Source organism: Calypte anna, chromosome 4A, assembly GCF_003957555.1.
Source record: "Calypte anna isolate BGI_N300 chromosome 4A, bCalAnn1_v1.p, whole genome shotgun sequence".
NCBI lineage: Eukaryota > Metazoa > Chordata > Aves > Apodiformes > Trochilidae > Calypte > Calypte anna.
Genome location: NC_044248.1, coordinates 42,778,864 through 42,803,667, shown reverse-complemented (window position 1 = coordinate 42,803,667; position 24,804 = coordinate 42,778,864). Strand labels below are relative to the sequence as shown.

The following is a 24,804-nucleotide window of genomic DNA, read 5'->3' as shown; positions in this document are numbered from 1 at the left end:
CCACCTGATTAAGTTGTGTTTATTAGTGAATTAGGCCATTGGAGGGGTTGAGAATGCTTTTTGCAAAGCATTCACAGGTTTGTAAGATTACTTGCCCTGGATAACTGTCACTGCACATAATTAATAGCAGGTATTTAAGAATAAAGAAACCTAGAAAGTGTTTGCAGACAAACCCTGCAAGACACATTTATAGCAAACTTTGTAAACTAAGGCCTGACCTGCCGGGAAACAGGAAAGCTTCCTTACAAGTTTTACAGAATTTGCAAGATCTCCTAACAGCAATTCTGCTTGAAGTGAGAGTTTTGGGATTCTCTTTGCCCAATTAAACAAGAAGTTATAGAACACTAACCAGGATCAAACACCATTATGCATACACACACTTAAAGGTGATAATGTAAAATTGGCAGGCTAATGTTGGACTAGAAATAACTCTGGTTATTGGATTCAAGACAACCTTTGACTTTAAACCTTCATATTAGACCTACATTAATATCTTACCAGCCAAGCACAATGTAGGAATAAGGAAAAGAGGTGTGGGTTTTGTGGCGTTTTTTACCTCTTTCTGCTGTATCTCAACAGTATTTGATAGATTCTGAAATTCTGATAGCTCATTCACTTGCTTTTGTAGAAGTGCATTCTCTTTCAGTGCTTCTTCTAGTTCTCCTTTTAAGTCAGCTGCCTTTTTTTCCATCTCACCAATAAAAAGCAGATCTAGATAATTACCAAGTTTAGATTAATATGAGAGCAAAAGAAAAAAAAAAAGCATGTTTTACATGATGTAATGCCCACATTGAGTGGATGCGTTTTTATAATGCATTTTAGATGCAATATCACTAATTCTAGAAGTTTATTTTTACAAATAAAAAATTCAAATTCAGTTGCTCTTTAAGTTGACATCCACCTTTTGATTTTCCATGACCACTTCTCATAATTTGCCAGGATTTGTGAAAAATGCAAAAAAATTCCATAAACTGCAGTTTCCCAAATAGTTCAATAAAGTTCTAAAGCAGTTACTATGACAGCAATACCAGGTCCTCTCATATTTTATACTGACAGAAGCTCCACGTATTTGAGAAAACAAGAGCCAAAGTCTTCCCTATCCCTCCCACCATTATGGGGAAAAAGGAGATGGAAAAAGAGTCCCCTGACACAGTACCTTTGGGAACTTTACCCTCCATCAGTGAAGTCAGCCTTGTGTTTTCTTGAAACACAGACTGCAACTCTTTCTGCAAGTCAGCTTGCATTTTTTTGTAGCTGGCTTTTCCTGCTTCTATTTGGCTTTTATAGAGTTGAACATCCTTTTGCATTTGCTTGTAATTAGTTAAGAGTTCATTCTACAGGAAAACAAAACAACACACAATTAACACACAAAACAAAACTTTACTTGCTTAACATTTAAATATTGTATCTGTCTCCTTTCCTGGTGTCACTTGGAGCAACTTGGGCCTTGATAAAGATGGCAGAATAAGCCACAATTTAAACAACTGCATTCCTTTCAGAGTCCTCCAAGAAAACATTCCTTTAATTAGAGGTCATGGGCATTACTGCTGCTATTTTGCCTTTCCTCCTGCAAAGCTCAAAGCTCCAAACCCATTTCTGGGTTCACCTCTCATTCTCTTCTGTTCTCTGCTAAAATTATGTTGGGAGTCTTATGTCCTAGTAACTCCCTCAAGACTGCTCTAATGAGTGAGAGGTAAAAATAAAACTAACCACCTATTCCTGTGGATGAAGCTTTTATTTGCTTTTATCTCTTGTGAAGACTCATTTACCATGAATTCCATAATAAAACCAGCAGTAACTGGAACATGAGTCATTAGCTTTCTCCAAATACTCCATCACATCTTGTTACAGAGTGGATTCTTCACCAGTCTGGGAGCAGACAGGCCCTTAGCAGTACTTTGTACAGCTATAAATGATACAGCTCAACAGATACTTGCCATTTTTTCCTTCAGCTCCAGATTTTCATTTCTGAGAAAAGCAGACTCTTTTTTGGCATCCAAGGCTACGGTTTCACTGTCTATGAGGGATTTACTCAGATGCTGAATTTCCTCAATGAGCTTATCAGAATCTCCCTAAGAGATACCCAAAGAAATAAAAAATGAAGCCATAATAAAGCAAAAGCATTCGTTATAATGTGGTTAAAAAGTAAACTCTGAAAGCTTGACACGTTTACTCTAAAAGGAACTCTTTTGAGAGATGGGATACATAGCAGCATTCCCCATACCTATTCTTCACCAGAGTACTGTTGTATGATCATGTAGTAACTTGCATATTAAGCTTTGGAAAAAAATTCTACCAACATCTGCAAGGGAAGCTAATCTAAATTATAATTAAGGTGATACCCAAATTTAACCCATCTCCAACAGCTCTCTCTCAACCCAGCAAAAAACTTTAATTTACCACTGGAAAAGATGTGTCTGTCTTTTCTCCTCCTGCTTTCTGTAACTCTTCCACACGCTTCTGTAGCATCTTTATTGTGTTCTCTTTTTCTTTCAGCTGTTCCAATTTGGAGTTTATCTCTGTCTAAAAGTTGGAAGAAAAAAGGGAGAAGGAAGATTCTAGTGCTCAGTTTGGTTTTTCAGGGAAGAATTTAACAAAATCCTGCTTTGTACATATTAAATGTCCATGGATTTAACACAAACCCTCCTTATAGCTGCCAAGACTAACCAGATGCCTAGATTATCCTCAGCAGGTGCAGTATTTCAAGATAAACCAATCATATTTCATACATGTTATAAGACACAAGTTCATGGACAGGCTCACCTCAAGTTCCTCATTGTACACTTCAGCATTTGAAACTAGATCCTTTAACTTGGTAATTTCATGCATTAGTTGTATCTGTGGAGCAAATTGAAGCAAAATTGCAGGGAATGTTAGAAAGCACCAACACCAGTAGTTTTAGTTGCCAACACCATGAAAATAAGCAAGTTCTATCATGTGCTTTCTACTAGTAGGCAAACCATATATACACACACATCTGTTTAAACAGCTACAGACCAAGTTGCTACACACTCTTCCAAATGGAAGAGAGGAGATGCAAAGCTCTTTTAGCACTGAAGTAGAATTTAAACTGCAACAGCCTGAGAAGCAAGAGCAACATGGTCAAAGCAATTAAAGTGTACAGATAAAACACTTCAAGTTCCAGCCATGTTAAGCAGCTTTTACAGTGCAAGTATTTGATATAATTTTATCCACTAACAAGAATTAGAAGGTGTCAAAATTGTGGTAAAGCAAGCCCTGAAAATGTTGAGCAGCATTCTCTGAAAGGAAGCACAAGACAAGACAGAAAAGCACTTCTAAAACTGAAGAACTTTTCCTTCTTGTCTTCATTGGAAAGCCTTTATAATAAGCTCTGATCTAGAATTACTTCTGTATAGTCACAGGTGTAGGTAAAGAGAAAATCCATTCTGTAATTTTAATATTGGTGAAAAGCATTAAACTGAGTAAACTCACATTAAATCCTGGGTTTATTCATTCTGTTGCCAAACAGTTTGTAACACCATGCTTGTGAATCAATATCCAAGAATATGTACACTGAATAAACTCTAGAAAACATTTCAGCATAAAGAACTCCATCTCTGTGTTTATTTCAATGCATCTTACCTCATGATCTTTTTGTGTTTGTTTCTCCAGTGCTTCAAATTCATCAATTTCTGCTTTTTCCTTCAGTTTCTCCTTCATTTCATTTATTTCTAATTTCAGCTGCTCATTTTCCAATACTAGGCTATTCAAGTTTGCTTGCAGGACATTGACCTCATTTACAGCAATATCCTGAAGAAGCAGCACAAGAAACTTTAGAAGTTGCTGTGAGAATATCACTTTTATTTCTAGAAAACAGAGAACAGACTTTACCTTTTCCAGTGCTAATGCTTCACAGAGCTGCACAGATTCTTCAAAGTCTTTCTGAGTCTAGAAAAAGCATCACTATCAGAAAACTGATCTACAAGATCAAGCAAATCTATTATCATATTCCTTGCTGTTTGCCTTTTCATGACTAGTCCTGTTTTAACCCCCAAAGTTTACTGGATCATTCACCACAAAACCATAGACAGAACCAGCCAACAACTTTAGACCAAGAGACTTATTTTTAGCTATTTATAACAACTCTTCAGACATACAGAAGAATATCAGTGTTTAACAGAAAAATAGGTCTGATCTTACTGAGAAGCTTATATATGTATAGGCACTGTATTAAACAAAACAGATTGTTACCCAATTCATGTTAGGTCCAGCAGTCCACTCCTCCTCTGAAATTTGATCAGTAGTCATCAGAGATTGGTTGTCATGTTCAGAAGTCTCTAGCACAGCTGAAAAGATGTAGAAAAAAATACAGAGCAAAAATAGTTTTTAATTGGACATCAAGAAGATAGAGTTCAGCAACAATACTCCCCAACTACTCTCAGCTTCAGTTCAACATTCTTTGTCCCCTCACTCATCTAAGAAGGCCTTAAAATTCAGTTCAGAGAAATTCAATCTGACCTTTGAGTAATCATGTCTTAATTCTCATTGAGGAATTTGGAATTTCACACACCTCCTTCCTCCTTTTTAGGAGGAGGACATAGTTTGGATGGATAATTTGTGTTGAAGAATAACTTGAGCTACATCTACAGACAACAAGGGGACTTGGGTAGGCTGCATGGCAGGAGTATGTGTAGACCCTGGCTTCTACATCACAGCTCTTACCTTTGATTTTAACAAATTAAAAGCTTAATATGCTAGGAGAAACAAAAGTAACTTCCCTGTAAAGCACACACAGGGATATTTGGGTTGGTTTTTTTTAAACTTACTTCCTTTGGGAAACTAAGTATCTCACAATTAATCCAACAAAATAATCCACAAATAATCTCACAAAATAATCCAACATGAATTTGCTACACATTACTTCACCTGGGAGAGCAAGACTCATGCTTTGACTTTTTAAATGAACCTTCTTCCCAGCACAAGAACTACCAGTATTGTGCTGAAACCACTTCCTCTCCAGGCAGCATTCTTTGCTAGCAGATAAAATATGGGCTACAGGTAACTTTCAAAATTGGGTTTATAGAACATAATTTAAGTATAGTGCCAAGTAAATGGAGCTTTCATATTGTTAGCAAAGTAATTTTTGTGACTTAAATTTATTAAGAAGGATTATTTTTCATTTCCAAGAGACTTTGCAAAGTTCCTTTATTTTTTCCTGAAGATACTTACAATCCTCCACATCTGGCAGTTCTGACAAAGACATTTTCATTCTTTTTGTTTCAGTGAGGCTTGTTTTTTCAAAGTCTTCAAAATAGCTTACATTTCCCTGGTTTATTTTGCCAGGGGCCCAAGTAACTCTTCTTCTTCTCTTGGCCTTTAAAAAAAAATGTATTTACAGAAAAAGTCATACAACAAAAGCACTAAATAGAGAATAGATACTGTATTAATCTAGTTCCTTAACAGTACCAGCAGCTAACCAGACAGCTTTGTGATTTATTCAAATTAAAACTAAAGCATAACAGTTAGAAAGCTCAAGTTTCTGCAGTCTGCTCACTGCAAGGCAACACTGAATTGATCCTCACTCAGAAGTTATTTTAAAATATACCCATTTAAGAATAAGAAAAACTGTGTGAAATTGCCTATCAGACATATTCTTCATTGTCAGTATAACCCTATGTATTTAATGGAACCTTTTGCTAAGCATTTCAGTTAACAAACACAATCTAAAACAGACACTTACTTTAGCATTTTTTTTTGAAGAAAAGGAAGCAGAGGTCACCAGCAACTCAGTTAAGTTTCTTATCCTGTCTTCCTGCACCTTTTGGAGAGAATTTTTTTCTTCCAGCAGCTGGGCCAGTTGGTCTTTTTCCACTGCATGAATCTGAGTCTTTGAAGACACCTTCAAGAAAAAGAATATTAATCAAATGGATACTTAAAAGAAACTTAAAAGAAACTACTTTTGTAGAAACTACTTTTGTAGAAGATACATGATTACAAACCAATTATGCTAACCATGCTTACAGTATTTCAAACCAAGTACATACACATTCTCTTTTAGGTCTGCAAGAGCATTCTTTAGTTTTTAACAATGAAACTTTCATTTTAGTCTGCAATTTACCTGAAAGACTTTTAATTACCTGTATCACTCAGCCATCTCACTGTTAACTCACACAGATATTTTATCTGTTGTTCAGAGCTTCTCATCACCTTTTCCATTTCCATTCTTTCTACAGAAGTGAGTTATCACTATACACAGTTCACTTCCCCCTCCAGATTTAACTCCTACTGGTTTAAGAGGGAATGGTTCCCAATAGCTCTCTGTACTAAGGAGAGATGTGTAAGCTCATTCCATACTTCCTCCAGCTGCTTTTTCAAATCCAGAATTTCCTTGCGGTATCTCTTCAGGAGGGCATCATCATCCAGTACCTCATTGACTTTTGGAGTATTCTTCATTCTTTTGGCTGTATTGGCAAACTGGAAGAATATTCTCTTATAAGCAATAGTTATATATATTTATATGTGTGTGTTTGTTTGTGTATATATCACAAGACTCATTTTCCAACAGAACTAAAAGGGACAGTTTATTAAGAAGAACAATATATAAAGAAATTTATTTTTAGAAATATATAAAGGACAAATACTTAATTTACTTTGTTTTAACATATTCTAAACTTTTTTAAAAGTACATTTTCATTGCCACATATTACCTAAAGGGTGAAGCATAATATTAAGGCAAAAATATACCATTCTATTAAATAACAAAAAGGACCACTAAAAATAAAGACAAACCCACCAAAAAGGAAGACAATCCTACCTAAAGAACACAGTTTATTAATAGTTCAACTACTGTCCCTTCCTGTAGGACCTGTTTAACATCTTGTGTTAGCAAAGACTTTTATTTCTAACTGTGTTTGGAAAAGACAAATAAAAAAGCAGAGGTTACGTATTGCCTGGAAGGTGAGAGCTTTGTTCCAACTACCAGAAAGCTCCAGTTAGACAACCCAATACAAGATGACAACTGGGAAAAGATGCTGTGGACAAATATTTTGAGTTCTGAGTCCTCACAGGATCCTTTGAAGATTAAAGTGAATGCAGATCCAGCAAATTACATTTTTCACCCCTACAATCTGTCTACAAAGACTTGAATCAGAATAATGCTTGAAAACAGGTGAGAAGCCTTACCTGAAGAGTACTGAGTGTCTCATCAAAAGAAACAGGAGTAACCGTGCAAATAATAACTGTCTTGGCATTTCCTCCAAGGGAGTTCTGCAGAATTCGAGTCAGTTTGCTGTCTCTGTAATTTATAAACCTGATGAAAAGGAGGGAAGAAAAAGGAATTGATGTTTTTGTATTGAAAAATTAGAGTAAATATTTTCCAGTGGCTATATGTTATTTGGAATAGTTATGTACATAAAATAAGATTATAAAGGACTTTAATTTCTCAGTTTATTATTGACTTCTCTCTAAACAGGTGTACAAACAGAAGTGCTTACCCAGAAGGGTCATCACAAAGTTTTTTGATAACTTGACCCAGAATGAACAGGCTCCTATTGATATTGCAGCCTTCTTTCAGTCGGACACCTGGGTATCACACACAATTCAAATCAAGTATTTGCTTTTTAGATTTAAACCAACATTAAGACACGTTCAACCTATTATATTTTTGTGCTATGTTATGCTTAGAGGGATTATTCAAGAGTTAAATCTCAAGTGCCACAATGCCCTATGACACATCAGCACCCAGGATCATATCCTCTATAATAATAGCCAAAATGCTTCAACACAACATAATAATTTACCACAAATCAACATTAGTAATCATTACATAATAATTAGTTGGGGCCACAAAACCTTTAATTTTATTCCATTTACATTTTGCAAATGTCTATTTCCATGTGTAATTATACCAAACCAGCCTTAGATGTAACTTTTGTAAAAGAGAATAGTAACTTGTGTTCCTCAGATCACTTTTTAGGATCCAGGCATTTGTGTGCAGCTCTGTGCTGCATAAAACAATCAAGCTGCCTCTTGGCTAAGGAGCCATAAGTGTAAAAGAGGGAATACAAGTCCCTACAAGCTTCTAATGATTTCTTTACTACAGGTGAATCTTTAGTGATTCATCTCCATTCTGTTAGTTCAGTGCATGACTGCTGCTGGACCTGCTATTCTAGAGAAGCCATATTACCATCCAATTGTTTGCACTTCACAGCATTTTTAGTATTTTCCTGAGCAGATCCCACCCTACCAAGGGGAAGGGAGATTACTTATCAACAATAAATAACATATCACCTAGATCAAATAATTTCCTTTCTATCATGGTCTTGCATAAGAGTTCATTAAAACAGAAGTAAAGGCTCTCCTAATGACCATTTGACACTCACCTTCAGATCCTGTTTGACTAGCTCTTTCACTGCCTGCCAGATCTACCAAGTTCTGTAAATTCATTAAAGATTTCCACAAGTTAGTTCTGAGGCAGTTTAGGCTTAGATCCTCTTAATTCTAGATCTCTAAGAATTTAATAAACCAAAGTTAGACTTAGAAAAAAGCAAAAGGTCTGTCATTAGTGGAAGAAACCCATAGCTACTACAAACGCAGCAACTAATAATTTCAAAATACATAAGCACATAGAATAAGTCTGTATGAACTCCATTAATAAACAACAGTTCAAATTAAGACAATAATTCTCCCCCCTCAGTACTAAAAAGCACAACTGCTCAATACAGGAGTGTAAGCTACATATTTAAGCTGTATGAAACTTCATAGAATCACAGATCATCTGGTCCAATCTTTCATGGTAATGAGACTAGATAAGATTTTCCAGCACCCTGTCCTGAAACACCTGTATGTCTCTCCTTGTGGGGATAAGAAAAAAATCAAATACCAGAGGAAAAGCCTCACTCAATCCAATCAAAGTCAACTAGAAGTGTGTGCATCCTGCAATAACACTTGAGCAAACAGCCCTTGCTTTAATTGATTTCTGTTTCAGAATGGCAAAATCTTGTACAAGCTCCACCAAGTAACCACAGACCAAAAAGGCCAAAAATCCTTTCCCCTCCTATTAGTTGAGGTTACTACAAAGTCAGTCAAAACAGAGATATGGTGGGGTATGAGAAGATAAGGACTTGTAAGCTATGGTGAAAAAAAAAAAAGGAGGCAGCAATTTGCACTGATACTGCACGAGTGGTGTTTACATTCAGAGCCCAGAGCTTTTTCACACAAAGTCAGAATAGAAGGCTCTTTCCCCAGTGCATGGGATTGGTTCCGTGCTATTCCCACTTCTGAATGAGTGCTCATGATTTTAGCAAGCTCAAATGCTTTCACACTGATTTCATTCCTTCAGTTGATTTGGATTCTTTTCTGAGAGACAAGGAAAGGCTTTATAGAGAAGGCTTCAAAAACCTGGAGATCAGCAATACCCCTGGGTATTTCATGTACCCAACATGTTTTTACTCTGAACACAAAGTAACTCACTAAAGCAATGCTAAGTAAAGTCATTGTAAAATAAAATTCTTTTTTCAAACAAACAGTGACAATAAATTCTCTACTTAAATGCCTATTAAAAAACTTCTTGGAGTACAGCTTACCAGGTGGGATACCATCACTGCTCCATCACAGTTTGCATTTGCAGGGTCACTCCTTTCTCTGCTTTCAATGATCTAGAAGAAGGTGCAATAAAGTTTTTGCCACTTGGAAAATAATAAAAACCCCCCTAATAGTGAACCAGTTTTTACCATTCTGAAGATGGTGTGAGAACGGCTGCTGTGTTCATTCATTTTTGTCTCTCCATAGTGGCGATTTTCTGTCAAAAGAAGTATTAAAATACTTGTGCTTAGGCTCTGACAAACTAGAAATAACAGGCAAAAAGCACAAGTTGAAAAACACTGGTTTCATATACTCTGAGACCACATGATGCAACCTGTACCAGATTCAGTGTGTTTCTAAGGTACCAACTGACATTGGCTGAACAACTTACTTTCTCCTTTTCTGATCCATTTCATAACTTGTTCAGGGGAAACCACCACCTCTTCAATCAGATCTTCCACATATGTATTCCTCTTAAGAACAAAAGGAGCAATAAGTTTTACTGAACACAAGCTCACTTCAATACATTAACATCACCAGCAATTATTATGGTATTTATTCCAGTTTGTTTCCTTCTTAAAAGGAAGTAACATTAATCAAACGTGGTTTTACTCTGAACACAAGGAGTGATAAATTTATACCTTTATCAGAACTGCAATCTAATGGCACAAGAATCAAAGAAAGATCTAGAAAGTTTCCCAAAAATGTAACTACTAGGGGAAATGCCCTTCTATAGATATAGAACTATAGATTTCAGTCAGGATGTTACAAGACCATGATCATACAACTGCAAAGTCCAAAAGCAAGTTCCAAAAGCATTTTGATCATTTAGGGCCCTGAAATTAAAAATAAACCACCAGTTTTTATTATGTGCTACAGAACTTGATATCAAGAAACTGAAGATGTCATGAAAAGACATTTATTTTTCCCTATTGATCATCTTAATCTTACGTAAGAATCCTAGTCTGATGGTTATTTTACCACTTCAGAAGAAAAGTGCATCGACTTTGAAGATTGTATTAAAATAACTATCTGTTGAAGACTTGTAACACATGAAGCTGGAGGCTTAGTATTATGTTTGTACAAGTTTTACTAGCTGGATAACTCCCAAGCAACCAGTGTCAAATAAAACACACTATCCTGGAAAATTTAGGGGAAAAAGGGCACATTTACAAGTATTTATAAACTAGAAACACTAAGCACAACTTTCATGGTTGCTACTCCACTACATCAAGTGCCCTACTGCCAGCTCCAAATATTACAATTACACAGTTTGACACAGAAAAGTTCTCAACTTGATGCCTTTGAAGGTTTTGACCTCTTCTTTTACTCCAAGGAGCTACAATACTTAGGTTATCCAACACCCACTTACATTAACATCCTCCCGAATTCCCAGAGGCTTCTTTTTCCTGATGTCACAAAGCAAATCTGTAATGGTTTCATTGTAGATTTCCATGTAAGAAACCCTCAGCAGGAATTCCCTTTCTGGAATCTAATATGCAAAGAAAAAAAAAAAGGTACAGGCTAACCAATGAATACCTTTAAATGCAATTATTCTGAATTCAAAGGTTTATATTTGCATTTTGTTCCAGAGATTTATTCTCTCCATACTCCTTATACATTAGCATCTACCAATAACCACCTTCCCATTAGCTCTTTCCAGCTGCATTAATGACATCACTTTTAGCATTTAATTACCTTCCCACATCTAATTTCCTCCTGCTCAGGCTCTTTCCTTTCTATGTACCTAATCTTCTCTCTCTGCTTGCTTAGATTTACTTTGCTGCTGCTTCTTCCCCTGCCTCCCTAGTAGAGAATGTGGGGGTAAGGATAGGATACAGAATGGACCCAGGGACAACAGCATCACTGGAAAGCTTTCTTGCCTTTAGTTACTTTTATAGCCCTCAGAGTACTGCAGACATTCTCAAAAGAGCAGAGACCATTTCATGCAGCTGCTTATAATTACTCATCAGCCTTAAGGCTAAGCAGGTGCCCTGCAGGTGATTTGGAAATAATTTCTAAATGGTTACACCTGCTCCTTACTTCATATTAGCTCTAAGCAATAAGCCTAAGAGTCTTTTGAAAGCCTGAAATAAGTAAACTTAGTGTCATTCTTCCCACTAAACAAGTCTTAATACTGTTGATTTTTTAAAGTGTTAAAATAGCAGAATAAAACCCACATAGCTTCACAGTACTTTATGTACCCTGTTAGTTAGTGTCTATTATATTTGTCATCAAGGTCTTGTGTATTTGCAAATTTAACAATCACCTCTCAGTTTTGTTCCTATTTGATTCCAACTAACAGAGTTCCATTACTTTTTTTTTTTAACCACTCATCTTTGCAAAGATGGCAAAGAAGCTGCAACACGTGGCCCAATAGAAATGAATTTCTTTCATAAGGACCTTGACAAGAAAAGTAATTTTAATGTAACACTTAAAAATATTAATAGTCCTTCCAGTCACTTTGTTTTTATGGAATTGCTTACCTCACAAATAACCTTGAAAATATGTTCAACTGCCTTAGGAATAATGCCCACACAATCCTCATTTCCCATCATTGTGTATGTCTTGCCTGAAGCAGTCTGTCCATAAGCAAAAATGGTGCCTAGAAAGATGGTTAAATTTTACTACTTATTTATGAAATACACTATAAATAGGATTCAAATACAGTTTTTAACTTACCATTATAGCCTTGCACAGCTGACTCTATAATTGGAACAGCTACACCCTCATATAACTGCTGAGTGTTGTCACTTGAGTGAAAGACACGATCTTAAAAAAAAAAAAACAACACAGAAATCCACATATGGCAAGTGAAAAACAAGCAGTCATCTGATTCAGTACTGCTGACTACAAACCCAATAAACGGGCAGCAGACTGTAGGATAATTTAAATTAGAAGATAAAATGTAGTTGTGACACTAATAAGGCAGGCTTCCTTTCTTTTAGATAAGAAAAAAACCCAAACTGAATTCAGACACAATGAAGACACAACAGATTGAAAAAAAAACAAAACAAAAACTAAAAATGGACACAGTTAAATCGTAATCCCATTTAATCATAAAAACAGTTATGGGTAGTTTATCTGTAAGGATTGTAAGCCTGACAAGACAAGCTGCTTATTGAACTCCCAACTTGGAGTGAACTCCCAGCTCCCATGGTTTTATTGAGTCTATAATTTGGCAAAAATCTTTGTTGTGTCCTACTACTTTGCAGTATCTCATTCATGTTAGCTATGGAGCAGATCAGTAGGAAGAGATTCACAGTGAGCAGCCTCCCACATCCACACTTGGAACTGAGTGTTTTTGTCTTCATAGAATCATAGAATTGGCTGGGTTGGAAGGGACCTCAGAGATCATCGAGTTCAACCCTTGAACCACCGTTGCGGTTGCTAGACCATGGCACTGAGTGCCACATCCAGTCTCTTTTTAAATATCTCCAGGGATGGAGAATCCACTTCCTCCACCCCCTTCTCTCTAAATGCACCGAACAAGCCCTACTCCAGTCTGGAACTGATATTAGCATATATGCAAGCAGTACAGTCATGAACCACAATGTAAAAATAATTGCTTTCATATTCTTACCATAACTGAATACTTTTGTACCGTTCACTTCGGAAATGGTGTTATTTTCACTTTTCCAGTAGAGTGACACTTTATCTTCTAGAGCACTTTCCCTAGAGGAAGAGATAACCGGTTACCTTTCCTAGGTTAGGCCTCTGCTCCTCTTTACTCCCTTACTACGAGCACGTCCCTCCCTCAGACTCGTCAGACCTCTTTGTTCTGCCTCTCTCCTTACTCCACGGGGACAGACCCCGCATTAACACCACCGCCTCCCGCACCCGCTGGGAGGGAATTCCGTGAGGGGAGTGGAGCTGAAGATGAGGGGGAGGGAGAGCAACACCCAGAGAACCGAAAGGCCCCGAACTCAGGCGGTGAGGCCCGGGTGAAGCCCCTCCCGTTGGGCCGGAGCCTCACCTGGCGATGAGCGGCCGCACCCGCACGCAAACCGTCACGGCTCCCTCATCCGCCATCCCCGCGGCCGCAGAGCGCCCGGTACCAGCCTCAGGGACACCACTCGCTGCCCTCCCGCACGGCGGAGACTGAGGCAGCCGCCCAACCGCCACCGGAGTTTAAACTTCTTCCCAGGACGCTTCCTATTGGCTGGCGCCCGGCAGACGTCACTGCGGAGCGTACCACTCGCCAAGAGCTGCCGGGGGGGGGAGGGGGGAAAGAGGGAGGGAGCGGTGGCTCAAGAGGTCTCGAGCTGTGTCGCGACAAACCCCCGCCTATCGAGACTCCTGCGATGGTGGTCGTCATGACGACAGCGAACCGCCGCGGGAGAAGGGCGGTCGGAGATATTATGGTGATTCATTCGACCAGTAGCCTAAGGAGTAAGCTATTCATAGAATCATAGAATCATGGGTTGGAAGGGACCTCAGAGATCATCGAGTCCAACCCTTTTACCACCGTTGCAGTTCCCAGCCCATGGCACTCAGTGCCACATCCAGTCTCTTTTGAAACAGCTCCAGACACGGAGAATCCACTACTTCCCTGGGCAGCCCATTCCAATGCCGGATCACTCTCTCCGTAAAGAAATTCTTTCTAATGTCCAACCTAAACCTCCCCTGGCACAACTTGAGACCCTGCCCTCTTGTCTTGTTATCATTGTTGTCTTGTTGTCATTGAATGGCAACATTCCGCTGTCACGCAGGAAAGTGACACTGTTAGGGAATTACGCGGTTTGATGAATTGAAATTCATACCCGTATTGAAATGCGGGTTAGAAAAACAGCGGGAAGGTTTGGCGGATGGTCGGTACGTGGTTCCCAGAATCACAGAGCTGTTGGAGTTGGAAGGGACCTCTAGAGATAATCTCTCCCTCTGAATCAGGATCCCCCAGGACACACACACGGGGCTGCATCGGGCACGCTGTATCTCCAGAGAAGGGGACCCCACAACCCCGCTGTGCCAGGGCTTGGGGACCCTCATTGGAAAGGTTTTTCTCGTGTTTAAATGGAACTTGCTATGTGCCAGCCTGTGCCTGCTGCCCCTCATCCTGTCACTGGGAACTACCTGAGAAGAGTCCAGCTCTATCCATCCTTCAGATACTGGGAGACACTGACAAGGTCTCCTCTCAGCCTTCTCTTCTCCAGGCTGAAGAGTCTCAGCTCTCCCAGCCTTTCCTCATCAGAGAGATGCTCCAATCCCCCCACCATCTTCATAACCCTCCTCTGGATTTTCTTTAGCAGTTCCCTGACTCTTGAACTCGGATCCCAGCACTGGATGCAGGATTCCAGCTGTGACTTCAGCGGGGCAGAGCAGAAGGGAAGAAGGACCTCGCTCTACCTACTGGCCAAACTCTTCTTTATTCAACTCAGGATTCCATTGGCCTTCCTGGCACACTGCTGGGTCATGGATAATTTACTATCAGGACTCCCAGATCATTCTTAGAACTGCTTTGCAGCAGGTCCAGCCCCAACCTGTATTGGTGCTTGGGGTTCTTCCTCCTCACGTGCAGAACCTTCCATTTGCTTCATTGAACCTCAACAAGATTCTCTGGGTTCTTCTCTGCCCAGCTCTCCAGCCTGCCCAGGTCATGCTGGATGGCAGCACAGCCCTCTGGAGTGTCAGCACCTGTCCCAGTTTTGTATCTTTAGCAAACTTGTTGAATATATAATATACTCTGTAGTGAGATAGGACCAGGTGCCCTGAGTTATTGATGAGTGGGTGTGGGTTCACCTGTGTCTGGCCTCCCTCCTGAGCATGTGCAGGAGCAGGGGGCCAATAAGAGAGCAGCTGACACCCACAGAGAGAGCTCTCACTCCTCAGTGAGCATGGAGAAGCCCACAGCTCGAGGAGCCCCAGGAGCAGGCAAGAAGGGGTAGATCCCGAGGCCACAGGAACAGCCCTAGGACATCGTCCAGGAATGGGCTAAACCCCGAGGCCTCAGGATCAGCCCTAGGAGCAAGAAGGGCTCCTTCCGCTTCATCTGGTGGAGAATGCGGGCAGCCTGCAGAAAACCTAGCTGGCACAGAAACTGCAAGAACGTTCTCCCTGTAAGGTATGATCAACAAGCTCTCTGGACAGGAAACCCCAGAGCAGAGGGGAAAATCCCATGAGGAAGGGTTAAATCCCGAGGCCCATGAGGAAAGAAACCCCGGAACAGAGGGAAACCAAGCCAGAAGAGCAGATACAGGAGGGAGAATAATAACTAGAAGAACAACTTGCAGAGACTCTGTGAAAAGTGCCTGGTGCAACTTGCAGAGACTTTGTGAAATATGCCTAGGCTAAGCCCTTGAGCAGAGGGAAATCCCATGAGGAAGGGTTAAATCCCGAGGCCCATGAGGAAAGAAACCCCGGAATAGAGGGCAAGTGCCTGGGACAATTTGCAGAGACTTTGTGAAGAGTGCTCAGTCAACTTGCGGAGACTTTGCCAGAAAGGGGCTGATATCGAGCGAATATATGGGTATGCTTAATTCCCCTTAAAGAAAGAAGGTTGAAAGAAAGAAGGTTGAGAATTCTCCCCAAAATACGTGTAAGGGTTGAGAATTCTCCCTAAAAATATATGTAAAATAAGTTATATGTTATATGTAAGTTATATGTTTAAATCTTGTAAGTTATATTTTTGTGTAAAAATTCTCTAACCTCTCGGCGCCTCCTCGATGCTCTTAGTTGAGTGTCCCGCGGGGCCCGAAGAAAAATCCTGTAAGTGTATTCTTGTGTATAAAAAATCGTGCTATGTAAATATGTAAATGTCTATGTAAATGTCTGTGAAAAAAAAAAAAAAAAAAAAAAAAAAAGGGGGGGAAATGTAGTGAGATAGGACCAGGTGCCCTGAGTTATTGATGAGTGGGTGTGGGTTCACCTGTGTCTGGCCTCCCTCCTGAGCATGTGCAGGAGCAGGGGGCCAATAAGAGAGCAGCTGACACCCACAGAGAGAGCTCTCACTCCTCAGTGAGCATGGAGAAGCCCACAGCTCGAGGAGCCCCAGGAGCAGGCAAGAAGGGGTAGATCCCGAGGCCACAGGAACAGCCCTAGGACATCGTCCAGGAATGGGCTAAACCCCGAGGCCTCAGGATCAGCCCTAGGAGCAAGAAGGGCTCCTTCCGCTTCAATACTCTGTCTCCTCATCCAGGCTGAAGCAGTGTGGTTTTTGCAAACAGAGCACATCTGCCTGCTTGTCTAAAACAAGTGTTGTCTTCCAGTGACAGCACTGCTGTCTGCATGGCAGTGTGGGTGGGCTGGGGGGCAGGGGAGGCAGTGCAAAGAAGAGCCTACTGAAGGCAAAAAGGAAGGCATGCTCCCCTTGCATTGCTTTTAGGATCAACTAATTAACAGCTAATTTATTAAGCTAACATTTGTTTTTACACTTTAAAAATAAAAATGCTTCCCCCGGTATTTTAATCATCATCCTCCTCCTCTTCCTCTTCATTCTCTTCCTCTTGTTCTTCCTCTTGTTCTTCCTCATCTGCTAAGGCTTTTTCCTTGGCAGCCTTGAAAGCATTTTCTTCCTCCAGGGTGGGGTCAGTTCCCTCAGTGATCTCTGGCCCACTGGGGTATTCTGCTTGCACAGGTGGAGGCAGCACAGGATTCTGGTTCTCTGGACTGTATTTGTGACCCCAGCCAAAGTAAATGTTATCAAATTTCCTGAGAAAGAAAAGTGAAAGATCACACATTCTTCTGACAAAATCTCAGTGGAGGTATTGTCAGGGTTCCTTACTCTTCTGTGCAAACACTCACTGTGATGCAGACATCCTGAAACGTAACTATTCAAAAGTTGGTACCTCTTTTTAACTGCTGTAACTGCATTAATATATCTGACACTTAAAAATCTCCAAATGTTAAAATGATGAAGGCTGTACTCTGTCACTGCACTATACTATGATATGACTCCAACTCCACATTAATAAGAAAGCAGCATTTCTGACACCAGCTCCAGTGCCCTTTTAAGAGATCATAAAGGTAGTGACTGTACCATGTGTAGTGGAAACAAATGAACATTAAAACTACAGAATGTAGCTATTTTTGTACAAAGTACCACAGACTCAATAATACGGGTTTTAAATCAAGAGCTGTGCCCAAATACTAACTGGACATTTACACCCAGTAACTCTATACTAGCCTTTCTAGTGATTATACATATTTCATGTTCTTAATTACGTATTTAACGTTGCTGTGCTCATTTAAGTCAGCCTTGGGAATGGTTAGAATTAATGAATTAATAGAATGAATTATTAATAAAGCAACTTGGACTTCATTAGACTGATATCTGTGTTTAGCATACACAATCTGTGTTGTAAGCATGCCAACTAACTACTCACTTGCCAGATGCAAAGGCAAATGCCCCAGGCCATCGGTTTGACTGGAGGATTGCAACAGCATGTTGTGGGATCAGGGTTGTAGAAGGATAAGCTGTCCAAGCAGGGATGTTTTGAATTCCTGGAGGCAGCCAAACACACACAGTCTATGAATAAATTGGTGAGCCTCTGCAAAATGAGCTACAAGACTTTCACAGAATTCAAATGATAGTTGTAACAGGTTTATTAAATATATATACTATTATATACTATTATACTATACTATTAAAACAGGATTATTAACTGGTAAACTGAATTATTTGTTTTAATGTCAACACTGTTAACAATTTTGCTTTTGATTAATTTTGTTTAAGCATGTGCCCACCCTACAAACAATATTGCAAACAATACAACAATTTGTGTTGTATTTGTATTGCAACAGTATTGCAAAACAATTACAAACACCCTGCAAACAATAAGCAAACAATATTGCTCCATTACGTGTCAGAGTCTTATAACTTCAGATATTTACTACCTAAATGTCAGCATTCCTAGTGACACTCTATCAAAAACTTTCTGTTCCATGAAGAGTACCTTCATCTTCAGAGAGTGGAGTGAGAAGAGGAGGTCCAACTTCTCGGTCCAGTTCACCTGGCTCCTCTTCTTTCTCCTCCCCTTCCTCTTCTTCTTCTTCTTCCTCTGATTTTTGAAAAGGATTAAACCAAACACAACGACCCTGTAATTAATATGAGAAAATAATACAGACATGTAAGAATCACTGAAATAATGCAAACCAGTTAAAACCCTTGGCTCAGGCACATGCACACAGTGAAGGAGCTGGAGGTGGGGGTGAGGAGGAGGAAGATGAGACGTGTCTGTTCCATAATTGGTGTATCATTGGCAGAATATCAGGTATCTCGCATTCCTCCTTCATCCCTGTTTACTAATTCAGAATAACCTCAGACCTCTGTAAGCAGTTTTGTTATTTTGTAGTCTTCAGTTCCTTGCCAGTTCAGTTTGAATCCCTTCTAGATTATCATTTTAAGAGGCAACTATTTATGGACTTTGCCCTTTCCTTTTAAAGTTTTCCTTGTTATTTAGCTGCCGATCAGAGGAGCATAACAAAATATTTTTAGGATTCTAATGCATATAGATTTTATTTTTACAACCACTGTTTTTCTGGTAATAATTTTAAACCTTATTTCCTATCATTTTACAGTAGCTATTTACAGTAGCATTCCTGAACTGGGAGATTGGCCAGCAAGTCATTCAGCAATGACCATCAAATTAGTAACACCTCTTTCAGCACTGGCCAGATTTCACGATACTTTATGTTACGATTTTATTTATAATATTTGGTTTTAAGCTTTTTCACTTGCATGTTTTGCAGAAGAAAGTAAGCAACAAAAAATAATGCAGAAGAAAACATCAGATAAATCCCATTCAGCATACAGTCCAAAGCTATCTGCATTTTAGCAGCCTATTCAGGAAAACTTCAAACATTTTTTTCAAGTAAGGACTTTGAAAGAGAAAACCTAATATAGAAGATTACCATAAATTATCTTCATCTATCAAGGCTTAACTCTACATTTGCCTAAAGATAGGTTTCGATCTCAACAATACAGCATTGAAAAAAGCACTATAGAAATAGAAAAAAGCTGTATAAATATGTGCAACATATTTATAACAAATATAACAATTTTTTCTGTATATAACAAATATTTTCTGTAGAAAAATACTTCAGTACAATACTATTTCTGGTGATCAGTTCGAAGTGCAGGTGAAATGCTACCCCATGAGTTCTACAGTGTGAATGATACCAGAACATACCTGCTCAAGGATACTCCGTACATGGTGTACCCACGCAGAGACAGAATCCACCATTTCAGCCACAGAAAGTGGCTGAAAATCAGGATTTTCTTCAAATGTATCTCTTCCTCCCTCCCCTTCCTCATCATCATCTCCTTCTTCCTCTGGAAACTGGTAAAATCCAATGGGAGAGATATGTGTCCCTGCTGAGATCCGAGCTATCTGTGCACGCAGGTAGTTGGCTTCGTTTCCAGGGAAAGGAGGAAAGCTCACAACGGGAGCATCCAGACGACCAGTGAAGAACTTCTTGATTTTCCTGGCACAGACAATCTGGGCTGGTGTCACTGGAGGCAACTTCACCCATGGGTTGCTTGGGTCATTACAGACAAAGTAGACATATTTATTAGCCCCTGTCCCATTTTCTTCTTTTGGGATGACAGGTGGAGGCTTATAAGTGGACTTTGGTGGTTCATCTTTTTTTTTTGTCTCATCTTCATCTTCATCTTCATCCTCACCCATCTCTTTCTCTCTCTCCTCATTATCATCTTCCTCCTCTGCTTCCTCCTCCTCCTCTTCCCCCTCTTGGAACTGTACTTCAGCTATAATATAGTTCATTTCCAGGCCCAAAATTTTGCCCCAGAAGCGACAGGTCTGCATTCGATGATCACTGATTAGTTTTCTAAGGGCAAGGAATATGCGATAGGATTCTTCTTTGCTTAAGCCAATTCCAGCCTGTTCAAAATAAAAGGCTGTTTCCATCACATTAGGTAAAGGGCTCTCTCCCTGGGGGAAAAAGGACTGCAGTTAGAGCTGAAGGAGAGCATAATTATTATTTTAAAAATTGAACATTTTATCCGCTGAACATCATACTTCACTTTCTTGTAATGCCACTCATTCAAAGTTCTTTGCAGACGTGGATTCACTCCACTATCACTTAGAAAAATTAAAAATGCCATAGTAAGGGTAAGAAGAGAATAATTAGGGGAGCACCACTGAGCCAAAACCTGCTGATTCTGCTGATGCAGAAGACAGTGGACAAGCAACAATTGGCTAGTGGCTGAGGAGCAGCAAGAAATGGATAACAAAAGGAAAAGACACTAATTCCCAGTGCTGCTCCAAGGATCTGAGCACCTACTCCCCTTTCCCCTTTCCTCTTCACCACAAGACCAACAGGACATCGCTGGATCCTTGGTGGTGACTTCCTTCCTCCCTCTCTCTCTCTCTCCCTCTCTTCCTCTGCCTTTTGGGAGGCATTTTGTTTTTCTCTTTATTTCTCTCTCTATTTTCTATCTCTATAGGATCTCTATAGGATTATCTCTATAGGATTCTATCTCTATAGGATTATAATCCTATATCTCTATAGGATTATAGAGATAGGATAATCCTATCTCTATAGGATTATCTCTATAGGATTAGGCTAACAACTATGGTTTTAATGCCTACCAGTTCTGCCTGTGCTCAATAAAACCGTGTAGTTGCACCCAATACTGTGTTATCTTTACTTGGTCCTTGTGGGATCCAACAAGAATTTCCACATTTCCAGCCTTTGGAATGTGACAGTGGCAAACAAGTGTCACTGTGTTTCTTTATGTTTGCAGAAGGTGCATTTGGGGAAAATATTTAGACACCAGAAAAGCAACATTTATCTAGAGTGAATGTTGTTATTCTGAAAACCTTGGCATAAAGCTCCCTGAACTTTAAAAAATATTGGTGCCTACGCTTACTGAAGTCCAGGGTAAAATTTCAGGTGGCTTCAGTAGAAGCAGAACCAGGTCAATAATGAAGATTTCATTAAGTATTTTCATTTGCTTTATCACCCTTCTCTCATTTCACGGGGGTAGGTGACAATATCACACAAAGACATCAGAAGTTGTCACTGGCAAGGTAGGGAATGTGGAAAAAGTATTGCTAGTTTTGTATGGAATTTCTTTGGCACTTCCACATTTCTTATACCAAAGTAAGATACCAGGAGTATGAAAGAAAATCTAAATTCCATTCTGAAATACTCCTTTCCATTTTTACCACCATCTACTGTTACTGTAAAATAAGAAATAAGCTATGGAAAAGATGACTTATCTCTTCTGGTTTTGTATTTGTAATTTTTCAGTGGCAATTTGTTTGAATATATACTGGTAATTCCATATGAAAATTAACATCTTGTTGCATAGTTTTCTGTGGGTATTCTAAGAATTCTCTTATTTGCTACAAATGTTTCTGCATAAATGAAACTGCATACTGGAAAATCCCCTCTTTTACGAAGTAGCTTTGCAATTCTATCAATTCTTTTAATTCTTTATTATAACAGTATTTATTTTTTTTTTTTTAGTTGGAGAAGGACAGACTGGAATGACAGCTGGATCTGGAAGGATCACAAAATTCTCCATTCTCTATTTTACACAGTATGGACACAGTAGCAGCTGTGCACAACACCCTCAAACAATACCCTCAAACTAGTGTCCAGAACTATAGTCACTTTACGTAAAGAAATGCCACTTTTAGATAAAGAAAATAAATTTGGATGCACTATTCCATGCTGAAATGTTATATGGGAAATCCTGGAAACTTTACTTTCTGTTCATTATCTTAGAATATGTATGATTTTAGAGTTTCAGGTCATCAGATTTAAACAGGAAAAAAAAAAATCACATCTAAGTGGCCAGATAGATCTTCTTCACAACTCAGCTCTTAAGAAGTGCTGTGGCTGCAATTATTTATGTGATCATGAGAGGCAATACTACAAAGGAGACCACAACTTCCTTCTTTCCTCCTATCCCTCCCTGCTATCCTCCCACCCATTCCCTGATATATATATATATAGAATTTTTTCTTTATAGTAACTCACTATCTCTTCTTCTTGTTCTTCCTCTCCTCCACTTTCCTTGGTGAACAAAGCTTTTTGCTTTTCTGCAGCTTCAAATGTTGGAAGAATCTCATGTTCATCTCGAAGAGTGTCCATTTTTTTCTGAAACTGAGCCCACTTCACATCCTTGCTGATATTCTCAATTATGTCTACTGCATTTGTGGGCTGTTCATCCAGGATCTTTGTTAGCATATTAGCAAGATGATCGTATCTGATGTATAAATGTAAATATCATTGGTTTATTATACAAAAGTCTTAGGACATTCTGGTTTTTACCTCAAAAGTAGAATCTTATCACATGGAGCTTTGGAAAAATCATTGGAGTGGTGAGACGAAAGGGGATCATGGACCATTATGGAGAATTAGACTTGAAGCTATCCCGATTTTAACGTACTTAGGAGTAGATCTATCTGCTGAAGCTGAATTTAAATTTGCTCTCAATCCTTTTTCCTCTGAACTCTATAAATTCCCCTAGGAATTTTGTATCTGGAAGATGTTGGCCACACACAAGTATTACATGAACTATTAGGCATTTAGAACATATTCTCCCATTCCATACATATCCCCCTGGTATATCCCTCCCTTTCTTCACAAAACCCTTAGCACTTTTCCCAATGCTTCCTTTAAATGAGTTCCCTTTTTAGACTTACAGGTTCAGGCCAGATGTTGTGCTGCTCTTCAGTAAATACGCTTTGGCATTTTGAATTGCCAGCATTCGGGATTTGGTATCGGATATCTGAGCATCATACGGACTGTATCCTGGCTGATAAAGACCATAACCTGGTTCATGTGGCTCAATAGGGCCGTGCTCGCGTTCATAGGAAGCTTGATAAGAAGCGAACGGCTCGGGCCGCTCGGGTCTGTGCCCGGACCAAGAGTGTTCCCTGGAGCCTGGCTCCTCGGAAGGGTCACCCATGGCCTGGCCCCGGGGGTGCGAGTCGGGACAGGACTTTAGCGCTTCCCTTCAGCTGCCGTCTACCCCGCCGCTCCCGCAGCAACACCAAAGCGGCCGCCGTTGCTTAGGACGCCCGGCGGGGCGGTGCCGGAAGGGGTGGGCCCGCAGCGAGCTTTTAGCCGGGTTTCGCCGTGCTTGCCCCGTTTGTCTGCGGACTGTGTGAGGGGGAGCGGTTCCTCCTTGGGCTCTGGGGGGCGGCTGAGGCACGGGGGGTGCTCACCGAGACCGTTAAAGCCGGTGGCACGGCCCCCGCGGGTGGAAACCGTTGGAGGCGCCGCTTGCGCGGCCGTGGGAGCTCCCACTGGTGTCCGCCCGGCAGAGCCGCGTCCCGCCCCGCAGAGCCGCGTCCCGCCCGCCCGCTGAGCATCGCCGCCCGATGCCAGCCCGACCTGGCTTCTGAGGAAGCTGCTCCCGACCCCGTCAGCCTTCCTGGGGACGGGCAGAGGGCGCAGCGGCTCCCGGAGGGGACTGTTCCTGGGGATGGGGTCCCAGGCCTTCAAGGGTTTTGGGGGACCTCTCTGGGGGGATCCCTTCTACCTGGCTAAGAGATGGGGTGCGTTTGGCAGTTTGGAAGCCCCAGCGAGCTGCCTGAGCTGTTGCTTTTTTTTTATAGAGTGGTTTTCAAGCCCTGTTTGCTGCCTTCTAGCGTGACCCAGAAAGCACGAAGTGCTGTTGGTGCTGTCTTGAGAGTTTGCCGCACACAGATCTTTCAGGTGGCTGCTGAGAGCAGCGGGATGGATCTACAAAAGCTTGATTTTTAAAAAGAAATGAGTGACTCTAATTTTCCTTTATTGCTTTCATTGCGTGCATTAGAAAATTCATTTTAATCTGCATTTTAGTGGTGATACAGGGTGCTGCTGCCATGAATTACAGACTTCCTTTTAAGACGAGAAAAATAATGTAAAATCTGGTAATTAGCTTCAAAATTGTATTCACAGATCCAGGGAACAAAGCAATTGTAAGTTAAGGTGGAATTACATGATGTTCTGATAGAAAACAGTTTTGTCTGTGTCATGCTCTCAGTGTTAAGGAAACAGCAGGCTGTCTCTACTGCTTGCAGCAGTTTGCAAACACTAAAGTGTGAAGGACAAATGTAACATTACAGTGGAAGAACTCCCTAACTTCTCTTCATTTACCTCCTCCAGATTTGCTCTGCAGAAATACAGAAGTGCAGTGCTGTATGCCTTTGGAGTCCTACCAGGTATTATATGCTACAGTGAACAGAATCTACTTGAGCAGATAACCTGTTAACCATTCTCCATGATCATAGAGTCATAGAATTGGCTGGGTTGGAAGGGACCTCAGAGATCATCGAGTCCAACCCTTGAACCACCGTTGCA

At 40.2% G+C, this 24,804-nt stretch overlaps 2 protein-coding genes across 2 annotated transcripts in view; both read right to left on the bottom strand.

Annotated features, from left to right (window-relative positions):
• The window catches only part of CENPE (centromere protein E), a 33,415-nt gene extending 19,840 nt beyond the window's left edge, over positions 1-13,575 (bottom strand). The window contains exons 1-22 of the mRNA XM_030449951.1: positions 13,520-13,575; positions 13,127-13,218; positions 12,226-12,315; positions 12,030-12,148; positions 10,916-11,035; positions 9,935-10,016; positions 9,693-9,760; positions 9,546-9,617; positions 8,343-8,394; positions 7,455-7,542; positions 7,144-7,270; positions 6,316-6,435; positions 5,702-5,860; positions 5,191-5,335; positions 4,213-4,307; positions 3,853-3,909; positions 3,604-3,771; positions 2,764-2,838; positions 2,401-2,523; positions 1,938-2,072; positions 1,157-1,334; positions 557-711 (exon numbers count right to left, since the gene is read on the bottom strand). Of these exons, the coding sequence (XP_030305811.1) occupies positions 557-711; positions 1,157-1,334; positions 1,938-2,072; positions 2,401-2,523; positions 2,764-2,838; positions 3,604-3,771; positions 3,853-3,909; positions 4,213-4,307; positions 5,191-5,335; positions 5,702-5,860; positions 6,316-6,435; positions 7,144-7,270; positions 7,455-7,542; positions 8,343-8,394; positions 9,546-9,617; positions 9,693-9,760; positions 9,935-10,016; positions 10,916-11,035; positions 12,030-12,148; positions 12,226-12,315; positions 13,127-13,218; positions 13,520-13,575 (2,376 nt within the window). The remainder of the gene's footprint in view (positions 1-556; positions 712-1,156; positions 1,335-1,937; positions 2,073-2,400; positions 2,524-2,763; positions 2,839-3,603; positions 3,772-3,852; positions 3,910-4,212; positions 4,308-5,190; positions 5,336-5,701; positions 5,861-6,315; positions 6,436-7,143; positions 7,271-7,454; positions 7,543-8,342; positions 8,395-9,545; positions 9,618-9,692; positions 9,761-9,934; positions 10,017-10,915; positions 11,036-12,029; positions 12,149-12,225; positions 12,316-13,126; positions 13,219-13,519) is intronic.
• A 3,368-nt stretch (positions 13,576-16,943) lies between these two features.
• LOC103538658 (radial spoke head protein 4 homolog A-like) lies at positions 16,944-23,435 on the bottom strand. The gene is made up of 6 exons (XM_008505068.2): positions 23,160-23,435; positions 22,492-22,720; positions 19,671-20,432; positions 18,435-18,576; positions 17,865-17,982; positions 16,944-17,190 (listed from the first exon to the last, which is right to left on the bottom strand). The coding sequence occupies exons 1-6, from the start codon at positions 23,423-23,425 to the stop codon at positions 16,944-16,946; spliced, it is 1,764 nt and encodes a 587-aa protein (XP_008503290.2). The 5' UTR covers positions 23,426-23,435.
• Between the last annotated feature and the right edge of the window lie 1,369 nt (positions 23,436-24,804).

Bases quoted from the DNA above. Each gene is read 5' to 3' on its own strand.
- LOC103538658 (XM_008505068.2), bottom strand. From the start codon at position 23,425: ATGGGTGACCCTTCCGAGGAGCCAGGCTCCAGGGAACACTCTTGGTCC. The intron at 17,983-18,434 runs GTACTCTTCATG...GGCTGCCTCCAG, and splicing joins TCCACTCTCTGAAGATGAAG to GAATTCAAAACATCCCTGCT. The intron at 17,191-17,864 runs GTGAGTAGTTAG...TTTCTTTCTCAG, and splicing joins TTTGCCTTTGCATCTGGCAA to GAAATTTGATAACATTTACT.